Below are 20,385 nucleotides of genomic sequence, written 5' to 3'. Positions count from 1 at the left end.
CCTATTGAATTTTGATCCTATTTGAATATTTTTGCCTTTGAAATTCAGGTCGCACTATGCCATCTTTGAACCCAACAAAAATTACACCTGGAACAAATCCAGTTGATTCACACAAGCCCAGTTTTCCATGCATTTCACACACAGCACAATTCAACCAATGGAGTATGGGGAAAGGAAACATAAGGAGATGGACTTGTCCTGAGCACCACCAAAAGGGAAAAAAATAAAATGCAGTGGACCTGATCCACCGAGTTGCAACTGAATTTGTAGAGTCCTGTGTCGGAAGAATAAATTGGGGTTCCAACTTGAGCCAGGGCTGTGCAAGAATAAATAAATATGAGATCTAGATAGCTGTGAGGAAAGAAGAAATATCTATTCCTAAAAGGTAACCAGTTTGCATTTAGGGGCAGGTTGCAGAGAAATGGGGCACAGCAGTAAATGTTTATAGGGGGAGCTTGTCCAGAGTGTCATGTGCTAATTCTAGGGTGACATTTGAGGTGTGTGTGTGTGTGTGTGTGTGTGTTTATTCTTGTGAACATGCAGTTCCTCTGGGAAACCTAATTTAATTAATTCTGTGTTTGTCAACCTTATCCTTTGACATGTGGATGAGGTCTTGGTAAGTTGTTTGAGGAAGTTTGCTAATGTTAGTTGATTCATTTAGTTTCAGTTTGACTGTTAATTATCTAGTGGAGACACTGATTCTCAGACCATTGTGGAGTCTGTAAAATATTTTAAGGGGAAGATGGAAACAGTATAAAGAATAAAATATATTTGGATATAAAACTTCTCACAGCTGTTATAGATTTTAGGATGGTAGAGATTTGGATGACACACACTGCATGATGATCATTGAAGAAAGTAGCAAAGTGCACTACAAAAAAAACTTTTTTCCTTAGTCTGAACAGTTTTATGTTCTTTCATTTATTGTACATTTCCTGTTTCTTATACCTTGTTTCTAATTACTTGCACTTATCTATCCTAAGTACCCTATTTCTCTTATCTTTTCTCAGTTATACTATTTATGCCCAGACTTTCGATCCTTATTCTGTCCATCCTTTTTATTTTCACATTTCCAAGACTTGATCTTCTGGTTCCTCATCACTGTTGTTCTGTCCACATCCTTCAACCTGACCTTTATCTCTCTCCTAACCTGTCCCTTACAGTTACAGATTACAGCAATACCATGCCAAATGCCCTGCTTCCCATTAGTTAGCTATTTTATTGCCGTGCCAAAATCCTTCAGACTTTCTTATACTTTCTGACATGTTCTTCATTCTACCCCGAAGATAATAATACTACTTTGTAGCTGCGACTCTTGTTCTCCATTTTATATGCTATTAGAAAACCTGTGACTCAGAGGTGTCAAACTCAAGGCCTGGGGGCCAGATCTGGCCCACAGGGTGCATAGATCTGGCCCGCAGGCCTGCCTTGGAAACAGTGAAGGACCAACTTGTGGTGCCTCTGCCAGCGAAAACAGAACTCAGGAGAGCTTCATGTGACCCCCCCCCCCGAAACTCCATGTTCACTGGCAGAGGGTTGCAGGAGGCCGTCGCAGGTGAAAACGGAGCTTGGGAGCCCGTTTTCGCTGGCAGAGCACTTGGGCCACCATAGGCGCCCCCAACACAAGTGTTGTTGAGCTGGCCATGCCCACCCGGCTATGCCCACCCTGGCCCTCTAAGGTCAAACACAATTGTGATGCGGCCCTCAATGAAATTTTGACACCCCTGCGCTAGGCTATCTTTCCTGAGATATTTCCTTACTTAAACAGAGGAACAGAATAAGTGGGAAGGGAGCAAACAAGGAGTGGGACCTTGAGGACCTTCCATCTTCCTACAAGCTTCCCCGTTGACATAGCTTATGGGCAGCTGGCAGGAAGCATTGGAAATCACCCCTCCTCCTCTTTGGCTAGGCAATGAAACTGCCTGTCACTGCTGAAGGGAGATGAAACGAAGGCAGATGTGGAGCACGAGGAAAACTTTATCCCTGCTTCCCATCCCCTTGTCTCTCTAAGAACCCCCTCCCTCCAGGAAAGAAGAGGATTCACCATTGACCGCCGGCACATCCCAGCCAGCCCTACCTTACAAGCAGGCATCTGAATCGCTCTCTCATGCTTCTCTTGACACCCACTGTTTTTAAGAGGGTTCATCTTTTGACCTCTGTTCAAAGCAGCCCCTTGCTTCTCACCTGTCCCACCTTGCCCCAGCCGAGTGGGTGTAGGCATCCAAAAAAAGTAGGAAAGAAGGCTGGCATATCAGCTTCTTTCTTTGTGCCATGCAACCTATATATTTCTAGGAAGTGTAGCTCAGGGGTTGGTTGCTGCCAATTTTACTACGGGTTTGCAACCTGCGTGCAACGCACACGTGCGCTGTTCGGTGTAAATTGTTTTTTGTGCATGTGCAGAACAATTTACAGTGAACTGCGCATGCGCAGTCACTAAAAACCAAAATGGCGGCAGCCCAGTGGCAATGAGGGAACTGGTTTGGGGGCGTGGCAGGCCTGGGTCACTGCCGGTTCTGTGACCCAGGCCTGAATTCCACTACCAGTTTGGCCAAACTGGGCCAAACTAGGAACAACCCACCTCTGGTGTAGCCAGAAGGTGAAGTGGCATTGAAGCAGCCATAACTTCCCCAAATTTCATTCCACTGGAGTCATGGCATTCTGTATGTCAGTCCATCTGAATTACCTTGGTTCAATCACTATTGCCCTATATATCTACCAATTTCACCTAATTGAAGGTTACGGACAGACACAAGAGTTTTGGTAGGGCATAGATTGCTGTTCTTTATTCTCACAACCCACTTGGTCCTAATCTTTTTACAGACAGACCTCACTTGCTGATTGCATGTTCAGTGACAGTTTGAAGTTACAACCGTGCTAAAAAAGAAGATTTACAACAGTTACTGTTGTGCGGTTGCAGTTATTGCAGCATCCCCACCAGAGGTGGGTTGCTCCCATTTTTGCTACCAGTTAGCTTCACACACATGTGCGCAGTTCAATGTAAATTGAACAATTTACAGTGAACTGAGGAGTGCACGCACTACTAAACAACATGCCGGCAAAGGCAGCAGCGACTGGGGAACTGGTTTGGGGGGGCGTGTCCATCCTGGGTCGCTGCTGGTTCTGCGACCCAGGCCAAAATACCACAACCGGTTTGGCCGAATTGGGCCAAACCGGTAGCAACCCATCTCTGATCCCCACTGTCATGTGATTGCAGTTTGGGCACTAGATAACCAGCATGTATTTATGATGTCATGGCATCCCTCTGATATGCAATTGTCCTTTGTGACCTTCACTAGTTCCATTAGCAAAGAAGCTAGCAAGAAGTGCCAAGCCACGGTCAATGTGATGTCATGGTGCTTTGTTCCACAACCATGGTTAAAGTTGATATTGTAAGTTGGGCATGGTCACATGAGGTTTCACTTTACGACCGTGTCACTTAGCAGTGGAGGAGCCAGTTCCAGCTGTGGTCCATAAGTGAGAATCAGGACCCAGATTGTTGGGGGCAATATGCTGACACTGTAAACCGCTTAGAGAGAGCTTAAAAGCACTGTGAAGCGGTATATAATTCTAAGTGCAATTGCTATTACCTGTATTTCTATCCTTCATTTATTCTATTCTTATACACTAAGTTTCACTTTTTAATTTCTATTCTTTTCTCCTTGACTTCTTGGAATAACTCATGAATGTCATCTGTGGTCACCTGGATGTTTACAGCCCAGATCTGGAAGCTCTTTTTGACGTCATTTCTTTCAAGTACCGTATATTGCAGATATTACATATTTGCATGGAACCATGACTTGTTCAACTTGGTTTTATCCAATAAACCCCAATTGGCAGGTTTAGATTACATACCAAACCACAAACAGTTATTTCGAAGCTACAACTGGTGGTTCATGTCATATGCTAAGAAAAAACTCCAACTATACTGTTGCTTAGTGTGTGGTGGGAACCAGATAAAAGAATAATTTTAATAATGCTGTGAAAAATGCAACATAATCCAAACCATATTTATTTTTTTAAAAAATCTCAGGAAGCTGTTAAGAAGAGCTCTGCTGGATTATATCAATTGTATCTTATCCAGCAACTGATGCTGCTTAGAAGACCTGGCCAGAACACAATACCTTTCTCACTCTTGTTATTTGGAAATGTCAGAAAAGGCAGACTATAGAATACAAAATAACAGCAGGAGACAAATGGTTGTCTAGTTTCTTCTTAAAAACCTCCAGTGATGAAGCGCCCACAACTTCTGGATTTAAGCCATCCTGCTGGTTAATTGTTCTCACTGTCAGAAAAATTATCCTTAGTTCTAGGTTGGTTCTCTCCTTGATACGTTTTCACCCATTGCTTCTTCTCAGCAAACTGCCTCTAATGCTGGATGTTACATAATAATCTTCATAATTAGTGGCCATTGATTACTAGATCCTTTGTTAATGTTGTCTGAATCATTTTTAAAGGACTTTAAATTGGTGAGCATCAGAGGTGGTATTCAGCCAGTTCTGACAGGTTCTGGCGAACCGGTAGTGGAAATTTTGAGTAGATCAGAGAACTGGCAAATACCACCTCTGGCTGGCCCCGCCCCCATCTATTCACTGCCTCCTGAGTCCCAGCTTATCAGCTGGGTCTTCTTCTGTTGCCCTGCACAGGAGAACAGAGCTGGAAAGCAGGTTAGTGGGGTGGGGTGGAAATGGAGATTTTTTTCAGTATCCTTTCCCCAGAGTGGGGAGGGAATGGAGATTTTTCAGTATCTTTCCGCTGCCATGCCCAAGTCAAGCCAAGCCAAGCCAAGCTACGCCCACCAAGCCATGCCCATAGAACCAGTAGTAAAAAAAAATTGAATCCCACCACTGGTGAGCATGTTGTGTTTGTGTGCTTCTTGTTTATTTTTATAGGCAGTGTGAAGCATATTCATCTTGCCTGTTGTCAATTCTCCACCATCACAAGTGTCCGGATGACTCCCAAATAACACAAATTACATAATTTGGCTTAACTATGACTTGAACTTACACTCTCTTCCCATTTTCTATGGAATGTTATTTTTACCAACTTTCTTATATGTGAGATTCTTTTGCTCTCCCAGGACCTGACATACCACAGCACAGCAAATCTGTACAAAACACTTTATTGACACACACACACACACCTTCCCCGGCAACAGGCTGTTGCTCTGGGTTAACTCTGCCTTTCTAGGCTTTGCAAGAGGATATTGCCACATAAATAGGACTTTAATACTCAATCCCTTAATACTTATCTTTTAATATTCAGATCAAATCAATGTCTCAAAGTCTTTAAAGTAGCATACAACCTTTTGTCTTTTTCCAAACATTCTTGCACTAATTGGGATGAGGTGCTGCTTCAGTGTGGTTGCTCCTTTTCTAGTTGCTGCCAAGCTCCAAGCAAAGGTCCAAGCTGGACTCCTACCAGGATATGCTGCTCACTGTAACTTCGGTGCCCAACCTTGGCAACGTTAAGACTTCTGGACTTCAACTCCCAGAATTCCCCAGCTGGTCATGTGGGCTGGGGAATTCTGGGAGTTGACGTCCAGAAGTCTTAAAGTTGCCAAGGTTATACGCCCCTGCTCTAGCTTGTGATCGTCATAGTTGAAGGAAATTCATCTTGCCTGCTTGTACTAGCTGTCAATCTGCAGACATCACCTCCACTTCCTCATCTGTAGGCGCTTTACTTTCATCTTTCCTGCTTCACACACTTCTCTTCCCACTCTGCCTTAGCACTTGCTTTTGTGAGCTCAAAGGACTGGGTGGATGAGGATGCCTCTGAATGTCAGTCTATCCTGGAAAACACCAGGGTTTGGCTCAGCATGATAGGTGCCAGGGAAGCATTTCTGCCTGGCTGTATCTGCTTTTCCAAAGCACAGGTACCAGTCCCAATTTCACTACCCTACATTAGGCAGCCTTATGTTCAGTGAAGCTTGCACCCTAGGAAATGGTGTAATTTAATAATCTTAAAATAGGTCAAAACTAAGGCTTAAATCATCCCAGTGACCCATTTCTTCCACGTTTGAAAACATTTTCAATTCTATCTTTATTCGCTTTAATAACTAATTTACTAGCAATTTTCCATTTTCTCCCTCCTTCACATACACTTTGGGCGATTATTGCCAATCTAATGATTCAAGTATTCGAAATTGCCACTTCTTCTAATTTTTAATGCGCCAAAAATTGCCTTGGTTTGTTCTTGCTATTTCTATTAATTATTTTCCTGCTCTTCAAACACGTGGGATGTAACAGATGTTTAAGCCTTTGAAAGAAATTGCCTGCTTATATTTCTGGGAGAGAAAAGACCGTTAAGATTAATAGGCCAGAAACAAAAATCCAACTCGTAAGTCAAACAGGGTGCTTTGTTGCAGCATTGAAGACAAGCTGGATCAGATTCAAAGATGGTGATTTATACTACTCTCCTCTCTGAACCATATTATCTATCTTGGGTTACTACTGTATACTAACTTTGCAAAGCCTACATGTCCCCTTCTTAACAGAGGAGGTGTGTATTTTTGTTCAAGACAGCAGTAATCCAGTCTATAAGGTCAAGATTTGTGCTTACAACCTATTGGACAGAGCAAAGATATTTTATGGAAAGTCTTGATGCTAATGAATGTTAGTGCTTTGTTACCATCTACAAGGAAAATCAGACTTCTCAAATTATATAGATCAGGGGTGTCAATTTGCATCGTCACGGCAGCATCACATGATATATCACAACTTTTTCCCCTTTGCTAAACTGGGCGTGGGCGTGGCCAGAATGTGACATGAGTTTGACAGCCCTGATATAGATTGGTTCACTTCAGCTCAGAAGATTTCTGAGATGGCAATAGGGCCATTGCAGAGAATTATGGGGCCTGAAGTCTTGCATTTGTAAGGCACACCTATTGAAGAAAGGTGCATAACAACGCAACAAAGCATTCTTGAATCTTGTGTTAATTTAGGTGGCATGTAGAATGGCTACCGCTAGGTTCTGTTATATCTTTATATCCAGTATCTGTTATGTATTGAATGTATAGTTGGGTTAACTGTGCTAAAATGAAACTAACCTTTAGATGACCCTAACTATTAACTGTGCTAAAGTGAAACTAACCTTTAGATGCCCCCAACTGTTTTGGAGAAAATTAGAACATTTATATTTGGGCAGGTTTTTTCTAGTTCTATGATTGGTTAAGGCCCTGTGGGCGTAGAGTATAAATCACAGGCATTTGCCTGCAGTTATTCAGTTCCATTTTGAGTCAATAAATGCTGTTGCAACTATGCTGGTCTGATTCCTGCCTACTGAAGCCCACTACACAATAGCATCTATCTATCTATCTATCTATCTATCTATCTATCTATCTATCTATCTATCTATCTATCGCTTTATACTATTATACTGTATATATGTATATATGTATATATATATATATATATATATATATATATATATATATATATATATATATATATATATATATATATATATATATATATATATATATATGTTTGTGTGTGTGTGTGTGTGTGTGTGTGTGTATTTAAAGTCACAACCCCTGGTATGCCCAAATATGGGAGGAAGATCACACTTCCATTCTCTGTCCTTCCGCTCGTCACAAGAGACCATCCAGACAGAAACCCAATATTTTTTACTGTTGCCTTTTTGTTACATTTGTTATATTTGTGCTGATACTAGTCTCCCTTTATTTATTTATTAGCACAAATATAACACATATATATATATATATTTAAAGTTATATATATATGTTGTATTTGTGCTGATAAATAATATATATAGTTATATAACATATATTTATCTTCTGCATATGGAATTCTGCTTTTTTCTATACCAACTCAATTCCTGCAGCTAAGCCATACTTTAATTATTAAAATTATGAATCAAGCCACTGTTGCTTAGCATTATATACAAACCAGGCCACATTTTAAAGCATCATAAATGAACTCCTATAATTTGATTTTAATACAGGTCTTAACTTGTGTTAAATCATGCCTCATACGTTTCCATTGTAGACTTTCATTGTGTACCAATATTTTGGATGTATTTTTCACGTTAGTTTTCTATGAGACACACTGAACAAGTTCAGATTGGTTTTGTTGAGAAAGTATCAAATTCTTACTTCTTTTTCTCATCTCCTGACAGCATGGGATGGGTATTCCCTCCATTTCTATCATGCTTCATGAACTAATCAAATTGCTACACCATGCAAAATGCTGTGATGTTACCATTATCCGCATCGGTACCTCAGGAGGATTAGGTAAGCAAAGAGTTTTGCTGCTGCCAGGCATAGGGGATGCAGATGAAAAACAGCTCAGAAAAGGTCAGATCTTGATGAGAATTTTGTAACATGTTTTAATATATATTTCAAGTCAACAAATTTCAGGCAGCAAAGGTCTACACAGAGAGATCACAAATGTGTATTTGGCTGAGATAACACCACTCTGAAAATATAGGGCTTGATGTCCTTTCTAAATTAAAGCCATTCAAAATAAATTTTCCTTGGAATCTACATAAGAACAGCACTAACTGAAACAAAGAAATATAATACTATACCGTAAAATAGTATTTTGCAATCGCATTCATGAAATGTTACATTCCTTTAAAATATGGACTACTCTTCATACTTCTTCAACTGCAAGCAGCCTATTAATTTTAATCAAAAGAAAAGCTGTATGTGCTTTGAGGAAGTCAGCATTGTCTGAAGATGCTTCCATGGTCATGACTGCCTGCATGACTCTATGTCAAGGTACACCAAACACTGTTATTTTCCCACTGAAGTGGTACCTATTTATCTACTTGCGTTTGCATGCTTTTGAAATGCTAGGTAGGCAGGAGCTGGGGCAAGAACAGGAGCTCACACAGTCACACAGGGTTTGGGTCTCAAACTGCCAACCTTCTGGTTGACAAGCCCAGCATTTTAACTGCTAGGCCACTGTGCCTCTTCATACATACTGTACATACAAACACACACACATACATACATACATACATACATACATACATACATACATACATACATACAGGCTTATAAAACATATCTTTAGACTGGATATGAACTGAATCCTGAGTTTAACAGTCACTTTGCAGGGTGAAATGTGTAGCATATAGCAATAGCACTTATATACCGCTTCACAGTGCTTTATAGCACTCTCTAAGCCAGTGGTCCCCAATCTTTGTGGCTTGGCAGCCCAGCTGGGCGTGGGGATAAGGCAACCGGGCCATGTAGTGGTGGGCCAGTGGATCTGTGCATGCAGTTCCACTTATGTGTATGCCAATCTGCTGCTTGTACAAGTGGAGCTGCGTGCACATGTGAGCCAGATCACCACTCACACGATCTGGTTCCAAATAGGCCAAAGCCCACATGTGGATTGGGGGATGGGGGTAGGGACCCCTGCTCTAAGCAATTTATAAAATCAGCCTATTGCCCCCAACAATCTGGGTCCTCATTTTACCCACCTCGGAAGGATGGAAGGCTGAATTAACCTTGACGCGTTAAGACTTAAACAAATGCTGGCAGTCGGTCGTCGGCGATCAGCAGAATTAGCCTGCAATCCCACTGTGCTACCATGGCTCATATAAATTTAATAAGTAACTAAATAAAATGGAATGTAATCAAAATTTAAAACGGACTTTAGTTGATAGAATATGCATCGCCCTCATTCACCCTGAGTCATGGGGGGAGGGTAGGTTTCTGTGTTTTGAGAAGTTCAAAACCTAGATTTCTTTGGAGCTAACCTACTGTAAGTATCCCAACTAACTCCCTATGTGTTTTACTAATTACTTACCTTTCAATTAAGTGTCCACTCAGCTATCTATGATTAAGACTTCCGTTTTTGCATTTGTTTTACTATGTCTGTGTCGCCACCAGGTTTGACCAGGACATAAGTAGGGGGAATTATTTATTTCTATGGAGCATGTTTTAATTATTTGCTCCAGCAAAATAGCCGGATATTGAGAAGAAAAGTATCACCCACTAAATTACCTTCATGTCAACTGAGAATAGTGAAAAATTGCTGATGGCTGACTAATTGAGCCATGAAAATCTTACGCAGTTAGCCCAATCTTCTTGAAATAAGTGACTGATGGAAAGGAACTTTGGATCAGCCAGGTCAGGCAGACAGAGCCAATAACTTATTATCTTGTGTCAGCTCCATCTTTCTCTAAATGGAAATCTGCTATATTCAGATTTCTAGGAAGCTAAAGGCATTGTAAAGGGTTGAGTCAAACTCAATAATGGTGACTCCATGGACTCCATATGTTCCTTTCTTTGGCTATAATACGGACATTGCTCGTCATTGCCTTTTAGGATGGTTTTTCAATTTCTTAGTCTGGTCTAGAGCCTTAAGATTTCTTAGTAATCTCCTACTTCATGTACTATCTAACCATGCTTACTTTTGAGGCTGGGATGGTTGCTCCAAAAATAGGTCTGCGCATGCACAAAATGTTAAAAAAAAGAAAAAAAACATTAAATTTGTGCAATTACACTTGTTCTATGCATGTGCAGAACCGAAAATCAAGATGGCAGCCCCATAGGAGAACCGGTTTGGGGGCATGACAGGTCTGGGTCACTGCTGGTTCCAGTGACCCAGGCCGCCAAACCACTATTGGTTTGGCCGAACCGGTAGGAACCCATCTCTGCTTTGAGGGATAGCCAAGATCAACTAAAGCAGTGGTCCCCAACCTTTTTGGCACCAGGGACCGGTTTCGTGGAAGACAAATTTTCCACACATCAGGGGCAGGAAGAGAAGGAACGTGCAACCTAGATCCCTCACGTGAACAGTTTCTAGCTCCTATGAGTATCTAATGCTTGATGATCTGAGATGGAGCTGAGGCAGTAATACTAATGCTGGGAGTGGATGCAAATATAGATGAAGTTTCACTCACTCATCCACTAGTCACCTCCAGATGTGCTGGTCCATGGCCCGGGGGTGGGGACCTCTAAGCTAAGGGATGCCATCTACTGTAAGAGGTTCTAATATCTACTGGGCCATAGTTACCATTTCATATTTCTTCATCACCATGTATTTTCAATTTCTAGGGGTTGAGCCTGGCTCTGTGGTAATAACAGATGTGGCAGTGGATTCCTTTTTCAAGCCCCAGTTTGAGCAAGTGATCCTAGACTGTGTGGTGACACGAAGCACAGAGCTTGACCAAGACTTGGCTTCTGAGTTACTTGAATGCAGCAGAGGGATTAAGGACTTCCCAGCACTAATGGGCCATACAATGTGCACGTATGATTTTTATGAGGGTAAGCTTGTTTTTAAGTGGCTATGGAGATGGTCAATTATCCAGGTCGGGGTTGTCCCAAAAGTGCTTTTCAAAAGGCAACTGGACTTCCTTGGTTTTTTTCCCTTGAAAATGTTTCGCTTCTCCTCCAAGACGCTGAAACTGAAGCTTCTTGGATGAGAAGCGAAATATTTTCAAGGAAAAAAACAGGAAAGTCCAGGTGCCCAAGCATCCTCGTGACATATTTTTAATTGGAAATTTAAAATATAAAAACTTTATAGTATCTAGCTAGGTTGGGGAAAACAAATGTGATAGTGAACATGATCTCTGTTTCCTTAATGAATTTGAAATCAATAAATATGCTTATCAGTTCTGCTGTCAGGAGGATTTTATGGGACTCCTTATTTCCAGACACATTGCTCTTGACCTCTCTCACAATCATGTCCTCATATGGTGACCTTTTATGAAGCTCCAAGATGTGTTTCAATCACCCCAATTATTTCCAAATATGCGGGCCACACTGATACATTTTATTTTTATTATTTTTAAGGGGGGCTAATCTCACATTCATATATTGGGTGGCCAAATATCTTCACCCAGTTATATAACAGCACAAAACTTTTAATTAGATACATTGTTTTATTATCCTATTGATTTTTCCTCCTTTCCCAGTAACAAACTGTTGTATCAAACTATCTTTCCCTTTTTACTGTAAAGGCTGATCAAAGACCGTAGTAAAGATACTTGATTTTAATTTGTTGCTAAAAGCTCTTCCCATATCTACAGTACTCAGAACTAAATTCAATGGAACTTGCTTCCAGATAAGTAAAAATATTGATTGCAATCATTTTACCAGGAATAAGCATAATTAAGCATAATCTTAATTTTCCTAATCCATTTAGCTCCATCATTAGCGGTAATTATCCCACTAATATTATATTAGACCCCATTTTTAGTGGTCTATCTTCAGTTCCTTTTAAAAATAAACTTTTGTTAATTTTGAGGGCAGTAAAATGGTAGCATGTTATCTTTTGTTTTATAGGTTTTGTTAATAAATATAGAGCCAATAAAGAAAAATGCAACTCTGCATCAATACTTTGGTTCTCTTTTAATTATATGTCTTGTCATTTTAAAGACCACTATAACAATTAAACTTTAGTTTAGTTTCACCCTATGGAGTTTCACTGATAAACAACAAGACAAGTTATTAGGAACACTTACCATACCAAAAAACAAAAAACAAGCAGAATTATTATTTCATTTCTTGACTAAAAACCTAAAATAGTCACTACAAAAGTAGATAATAAAGTCGTAAGAGAGAAGTGGAACTTTTCCCCCAAAAAATTTCAGAGCTAAGTCACCTGAGATATCTGTCACATTTATCCACTTTTCTATCAAGGAAATTACTTCAGCAACAGCAAAGCGCTAGATCTAAAGATATTGCAGAATTGGACCTTTAAACTAATTTAATTTAATTTAATTAACCACATTTATATGCCGCCCAATCCCGAAGGACTCCGGGCAGCTTACAAAAATAAAGAGAAAAAAAAAGACACATAACGAACACATCACAAAAGAAAACTAGTGGTGGGATCCTGCCAATTTAACAATCAGTTCAGTGATCGCGCGCTCTGCGTGCATGCACAGTTTTTAAAAAACTTATCGTCCACATTACTTTCTGGGAGTAACACAGCTGATATGCGGCAATGTGCTCTGCCATGCGAATCAGCTGAGAGGATATAGGTAATTAAAGTGCAGGGACGGGTGGGCCCACCTGATTGTTAGAGTGAACCGGTTTGCTCCCAGCTGATCGTCGGAGCTACTGGTTCGCCCGAATCAGTCCGAACATGCTGAATCCCACCCCTGCTTCTAACATCCCTCAGTACTGAACAATTATAGCAGCACTATTGAGAATGGTGGCCTAAGGGCTGTCCTCTAATAAGTGAAGAGGCCAGACCTCTCCTCTCCACAAATGGATGGGCAAAATAAAAACTAAATTTGATGCACTTAAGAGTATTTAATTCAACACAGTTAATATGTTTCCTGTGTATTCAATGATTTTCCCTTCCATCACATTGATTATGTGCCATCTCGTTTTTGTCAACTGTTACAGTATCACAGAGATTGATTGATTGATTTAACCACTATGGAGTGAGAAACCACATAGCTAGTTTGATCCATGACAATTGGTCCCTAGCCTGGTATTTCATACCTTCCAATGGTTTATTTAACACCACTATACCAGAGTCCGCCCACCTTGTTGTCAGTTGTCTTCTCCTCCTTCCTTTCCTTTCCTTCCTTCCTTCCTTCCTTCCTTCCTTCCTTCCTTCCATCCTTCCGCCTTTCCCAGCATTAGAACTTTAGACTTTCTGTAGAGAGCTTGGTGTTCAAATAACGTGTCTGAAATAAAATAACTTCAGCCTGTCATTTGTGCCTCAAGTGAGAACTCTGGGTTTATTTGTTTTGATATGTTTATTTTCTCTCTCTCTTTGCTTGGTGTTGTGATATTCTCAGGAGCCTTCTCCAACACCAAAGTAAAAAAAAAAAAAGCCATCAATACTTTCCCTAGCCTGCTTCTTCAAAGTCTAACTTTTACTGCCGTCATATATTAAATAGTGTTATTTAGTGGCAACTTTGCAAGTCTCCCAATGAGATGAACCAAATGCTTTCTGGGCTGTAGGAGTGAAGGCAGGGCACTTTTGTTTCAGATACCAAGCAAACTCCCTTTTTTTAATCTCAGGGTTTTTAAATTCCTCAAATGATTTTTTTTAAAAAAAAATAGAATGTTTCCTGTTTATCCTAGGGACCGATGCCTAGTATTTTTGCTATATTTTTAATTCACTGCAAACTGGAGAAAGAAAGAAGATGCTTATTAATCCATCTTCCCATCTCCTTTATGACATTTCAGAAAATCTAAACCGCTTCTGGTTTGTATCCTCAACAACATGTGCCAGTTCATTGACTAAAAGATGCAAGCATTTCATTATTAAACAGTTAAAATAAAAGAGTCCCCAGTCAATCATCATATCATCATGTTAGCAGCTGGATTACATTCCAGCTACCTCCTGTGACAGGATTATAGCTTCCAAAATTACCTTCCCCTAAGAAAAATGTCAAGAAGTCTGGCATTTACATAAGTACCCATTAGTGCCTCTTGTTACCCCAGGACCTTTTCTCTGGAGACAATTAAGTGCTGTTTGCAAAGTGGATAAAACAGAAGAAACTGAGAGAAGTCATCAACTCTGGAGTCTCTGGAAACCTTTGGCTGGCCAGATCCGAGTTTGGGCCACCTCTTTATGAAAGCCAGTTCAGAGGCTTCACGTACAGAAACAAAATTGCAGTGGGAAAACTTGTCCAGGTTGGTTCTGCTGCAGGCAGTGGTGGGTTACGGTATAGGCATACCAGAACCTGCCAGAGCACCGGGAACTATTCTGGTACGGTGCTCTGGAAGGTCCACCCGCCTGCCCACCGTCCTTACCTGTATTTGAGCTCTTCAGGGCTTCCGTGCACGGAGCGTACGCGTCTGTGTGATGCTCCGCCGAGCAGCTGGAGCATCACAGAGTCATCGTGGAGCATCTCAGATGCTAAATTCATGTGGTGGATGCCAGGCCCCATTGCACCATATCGGTTGCACCGGGATCTGGAACCCACCACTGGCTGCAGGGGTAGGGTAAAAAAAACAACAACAAGAGATACAAAGAGACCAGCAACTGGTTTAAAGCAGTAATTAAAGAGACTGATTTGCAAAATATGTTCATTCCATAAGGAAATCTTTATCACACTCAAAGACAGATTTCTAGGATGTTCAATATAGGGTTAATCAGACTGGTTTAGAGAAATATTGGTTGTGTTTGGAATTGAGTTTTCCTCTTCCATCCAGATGTTCCCTCCTTCCTTCTCTGTGGGGTAAAAGCAATGCAAATAACATGCAGTGAGAAACTGCCCAATAGTTGGTGTTTGGGGTGCTCAAAAGTTGGACACTCTAGTAAGAAGAAACAAAATTAAATGAAAATTAAATATCACCAACAAAAGCACCAATTACCCTAGGCATGCTAGCTAAGTGGCACTTATCTAAAGGGAAAACAGTTAGGGTTAGTGGTAGGATTCAATTTTTTTAACTACCGGTTCTGTGTGTGTGGCTTGGTGGGTTTGGTGTGGCTTGGTGGGCTTGGCTTGGTGGGCGTGGCAGGGAAAGGATACTGTAAAATCTCCATTCCCTCCTCACTCCAGGGGAAGGTTACTGCAAAATCCCCATTCCCTTCCGATCAGCTGGGACTCTGGAGGCAGAGAATAGATGGGGGCGGGGCCAGTCAGAGGTGGGATTTACCGGTTCTCCGAACTACTCAAAATTTCCGCTACCGGTTCTCCAGAACTTCTCAGAACCTGCTGAATGCCACCTCTGTAATGAAGGTGTTACAGTAACTTGGTTTTTCCCCCCTTTCTCCCAATTAAATGCCAGTCATTGTAAAGTGTGACATTATTTCAGAGCAGCAAGTAGTAAAAGGATCCGGGGGTGGTGTTTTGTGAGCTTTCTGCTTTACAAAGAACTTTCAGTAGGGGGTTCAAATATGCCGCTGTGTCTTTTTCTATAGGACTAGTGCTGCTTTCATTATTGGCTTCTGCAGCTTTCCTCTGCACAGGGCGATAAAGGACACATTAGCCTTAATTTATTATCTTCACCGTTGAAGGCATTTTTTTTACATTCTCTATTTTTATGTATTCTATTCTGTCATTCACTTCTCGCAAATTTCACAGAAATGTTAAAAACTACGTGGCAGATAAGTTATTAGTATTTCAAAGAGCAGGCTATTAAGGGTTTTTTTTTAATGGGAGTTTGTTTTTTTATTTAAGTAGGATATCAGTAGGTTACCTTTAGGCTTTCAGAAGAAAACACATTCTCTGCAAAAAAATGTCAACTGGGCCAGCCAATGCTGTGGAAGTCAGGCCACATGAAAGCATAACACAGTGATATTTTTCCTCTTTCCCTTTTCCTTTTAAGGCCAAGGACGGTTAGACGGAGCATTGTGCTGCTTCTCTAATGAAAAAAAGCTAGAGTACTTAAAAAGAGCATACAATGCCGGCGTGAGAAACATTGAAATGGAATCCACCGTCTTTGCTGCGATGTGCAGGCTTTGTGGCCTGAAAGGTAAGTCAGAGGACTTCTGGGAAGGTTCTCCTCCCTTGGATAATTTTGTGTTAGTTTCAATAGCAACGGAACTAGTCTTTTGAGTTTAAAAACTGTTCTCTGTGGTTTTCCCAGTCATTGGGACTCAGATGGTGTCTTTTCTAACAACTATCTAAGACCTTTCAACCTAGTGTATGGCCAACCCCAGAACTTCCTACAGATTTAAAAAAAACTGAGGTATTTCTAGTTATGAGCAGGTAACAGTTGCAATGTATGGCTGTGAAGGGTTGGACCATAAAAAAGGCTGAGCACCAAAGAATTGAGGTCTTTGAACTATGGTGCTGGAGAAGACTCCTGCTAGTCCCTTGGGCTGCAAGGCCATCAAACCGGTCAGTCCTAGAGGAGATCAACTCTGACTGCTCTTTAGAAGGCCAGATCCTGAAGATGAAACTCAAATACACCTAATGAGAAGGAAGGACTCACTGGAGAAGAGCCTAATGCTGGGAACAATGGAGGACAAAAGAAGAAGCGGACAACAGAGAATGAGGTGGATGGATGGAGTCACTGAAGCAGTTGGCATGCACTTAAATGGACTCCAGAGGATGGTAGAGGACAGGAAGGCCTGGAGGAATGTTGTCGCAATGGGTCAGACATGACTTTGCGACTAACAACAACAACATGACTTTATATTCCCATATTCAGGCCAGAGGAGGGTTGCTACCAGTTTGCACCGGTTTGAGTGAACCGGTAGTGGAAATTGCGACTGGGTCACTGAACCAATAGTCACACCAGGCTCGCCACACCCCCCGAACTGGTTCTCTGGTCGCTGTGGCATGTTTTTTTGACATTGTTAATGTTCTGCACATGCACAGACCTATTTACAAGCAACTGCACATGCGCGTGGAGCAAATCACCCACTCACTGAATCGACAGCAATGCCGACAGAGACCCACCCTTGATTCAGACCATAGTTGAGAACATCTGTGCATTACTACTTGCAAGAAAATCACCATTTTAGATACACGGCTGGATTTACACAGATAGAAGAATAGCCTTAGAATAGTAACTCAGAGGAGTGAACTCTTGATGTCCAGAGGCTTCTTCAGCATCACTTTTAGGCACCTTGGCAGTTTACGTAAAGAGGCAGTGCATTTCCAACTATATAGTTGTACACAATTCAGGACACATTTTCCCTTGACAAGGGTGTTCAGCCACAGATGCTCTTCCAAAAATCTCACCTCTGATGACTTGGACTCCCATAGTCCGCCTTACTGGCTCCTCTGCACCCAGTAAGCTCCTTGTCATCTCTCTGGTTTACCTGGTCCCAATTTACTTGCTCTTACTGGGGTCTCTTTGCCTTGATCCTCTGTCATGCACCACATGATTTCTTTCATGGGTTGCACCAGCCCACCAATCCAAGTTGTGGTAGACAGCCCTGTGCGATCTCCTTTGACTTCTTACTGTAATCAGGAGCAATATTTATACCCCTATGCCCTCTGTCTCTTATGTATCTCCCTTTGCTCTTCTTAAGCTGCCCATTTTTCTTTCCTTTTAAAGCTTGTCTCTTCTTTTTCTCACTCTGGAGTGACCTTTCCATCTCATTTTAAGTTTCTGGTGTCTTTTTTTTATCTCCTTGAGGTGCTTTCTTATATCCTCCTGCCTTTTTCATTTTCCAAGCATTTCTTCAAGCGTTAATCCGTCTGGGTCAAGGCTGTCCCTGGGTCTTCTCCTTGGCCTTCATCTGTGTTTGCCTTGGCCCCAGTCTGTTATTTGCCTTCCACAACTCCACTTTCAAAAACTCTGAAGTGAAATTTTTGTTCTCATATTTGGCGGGAGGGTCACCTCCTCGCACCTGTCTTTTGTTTCCTTACAGGCAATTCTTTTATTTTCTCCAATTTACTTTTATATTCTCCTTCTTCTTTCTTATATCCTGTTAATTATAAACCTGAAACACCCCGATTGCTAGACACAAGTTTTTTCCTTCCTTCTCATGCTAAACCCCTAGCAATTTACACCAATTTTGCTCATTTCCCAATCTTTACTACAATCTTTACTTACCTTAATTCTTGTTTGCTTAACCATATCAATCCACTGTTCAGGAAGGTAGCTGCAAAGTTCATTTTGTTTTTGTTTTTTTTAAAATATGGTTGCACTATATGTATTACTAACTACCAATCTGGTATTTTGCTTAGAAAATAATTCAATAAGTTTAAAATTGCTTTTTGGCATAATAAAACAGGTAAGTGAAAGTAATGGTTTCAATATTTTTTTGTAATTCTCTGGAAGCTGCCATAAGCTGTAAGAGGAAAGTGAGGCACTAGTATTTAGTTTTGATGCAATATTTAGAAAAGAAAAAAAGTGTTCCAGTTGAAAGGTATTGATTCACAAATCCTTGATCAGATGAAAAGCAGGAAGTGAAGGAAGAAATGAAGGAAGAAGAGGGGGGATAATGAAGGGGTAGAAATGGTGGAAAATAAAAAAACAGACAAAAAACTTCATTGGGTTTGACAGTGGTATAGGGAAAATTGAAAAGGGGGGAATGAGTCTCAACAAAAGGAAATAAAAACCAGACAAAAGATCTCACTCAGTTTGACAGTGATATAGGGAAAATTGAAGAGGGTGTCAAAACAAAGAAAAGGGAGAAGACAGGAATAGAGAAGTGGGACAAAAGACTTACTAGGAACAAATCAGACAATTAGAAATTGTTATGTGAGAAATATAAAGCTGAGATATGTGGTTTATTCCTATATATGATAATAAAACTGAGTTGCTAACTGATTGAATATGATAATGGAAACATAATTAAATAAAGGTTAAAATATATGGAATATGGACAAATATGAAACTGTTATGTGGAGAATGTAAAGTAGAGGTATGTGATTCACTTTTATACATGATAATGGAACTGAGTTGCTAACTGATTGAATATGTCAACGGAAGGACCATTAAGTATAGGTTAACATATATGAAATATGGATACATATATAATTTCTAAGATGATCAACAAAGTGAGCTGTGTACCACTTGTTATTCTATATAGTAGATTAATTGAATTGTAATGAACATTGAACAGTAAGGATTGTTATTTAAAGACAATTAAGGGTAAGCCAAGTCAAGATATAGAAAAATGGAGAGGGAACATGAAATATAATGGGAAATTATTGAGATTATAAAGACAGAACTACAAATTTGGAGCGTGTAAGGATGCATAACTATATAAATATAATGATGAGACTACGCAACTGCCGAGACAAAAGCGTGATCCCCACATGCTTCCAACTAAAATTCCATTCTAAAACCTCAGTCACCTAAAGGATCCTGAAAAGAACTGAATTAGCCCTAATCAGAAGTGAACTCCACAGGAAAGGATTCCTACTAGACCAAACCAACCGGGACCTACTCACTCTTCACCTCAAACTCAGCAACAAAATCCACCCAGCAGTCTGGGACAAATCCAAACAACTAGCCCTCTTTGGAGCCTTAACAGAAACCTCCTACAAGACAGACACATACACCAACAAACTCCACAGACTAGAAAAACAACAGAAGCCCAACCTCCCTCCACAACTACTCATGAAACAAACAGTACACAACTTATCAGACAGGACCCTCACCACAGCAGAAACCAATGTCCTTTCCAGAGGATTCAACTTTGCAGTTGCCCCTAAATGCATTCCCACTGAAAACTTCATATGTGGAGTTGAAGCCTCACCAAAATCAATCCAGATGAAGCCAATAAAATCAGACTTGAAGTCGCCAAGGTCCTCTGCTCCAGCAATCTAACCAGAAGCAACTTACAGAAAGAGGAACAAAAAGCACTCACCAACTTGAGGAAAGACAACAACATAATCATTCTTCCAGCAGACAAAGGCAACTCCATAGTGGTGATGAAGACATCTGACTACCAAACCAAATTATCCAACTTACTCCAAGGCCCCGCTTACAAACCTCTAAACACAGATCCCACCACCTACCTGGAAAAAATCACCAAATCCAAAATAAAAGCCTCTTCCATCAATGAAGAGATCCAGCAAAGAATC

General features: G+C 40.7%; 1 protein-coding gene across 1 annotated transcript in view; it reads left to right on the top strand.

Moving 5' to 3' along the window:
• UPP2 (uridine phosphorylase 2) overlaps window positions 1-20,385 on the top strand; it is a 46,437-nt gene that overhangs the window by 18,906 nt on the left and 7,146 nt on the right. The window contains exons 4-6 of the mRNA XM_087710289.1: window positions 8,137-8,251; window positions 11,033-11,242; window positions 16,220-16,366. Coding sequence (XP_087566415.1) covers window positions 8,137-8,251; window positions 11,033-11,242; window positions 16,220-16,366 — 472 coding nt within the window. The remainder of the gene's footprint in view (window positions 1-8,136; window positions 8,252-11,032; window positions 11,243-16,219; window positions 16,367-20,385) is intronic.

This window comes from Thamnophis sirtalis, unplaced genomic scaffold, assembly GCF_051295495.1.
Source record: "Thamnophis sirtalis isolate CommonGarterSnake01/CBP01778 unplaced genomic scaffold, rThaSir2_p1.2 scaffold_1, whole genome shotgun sequence".
NCBI classification, from domain to species: domain Eukaryota; kingdom Metazoa; phylum Chordata; class Lepidosauria; order Squamata; family Natricidae; genus Thamnophis; species Thamnophis sirtalis.
This window is presented reverse-complemented; position numbering and strand designations above follow the sequence as displayed.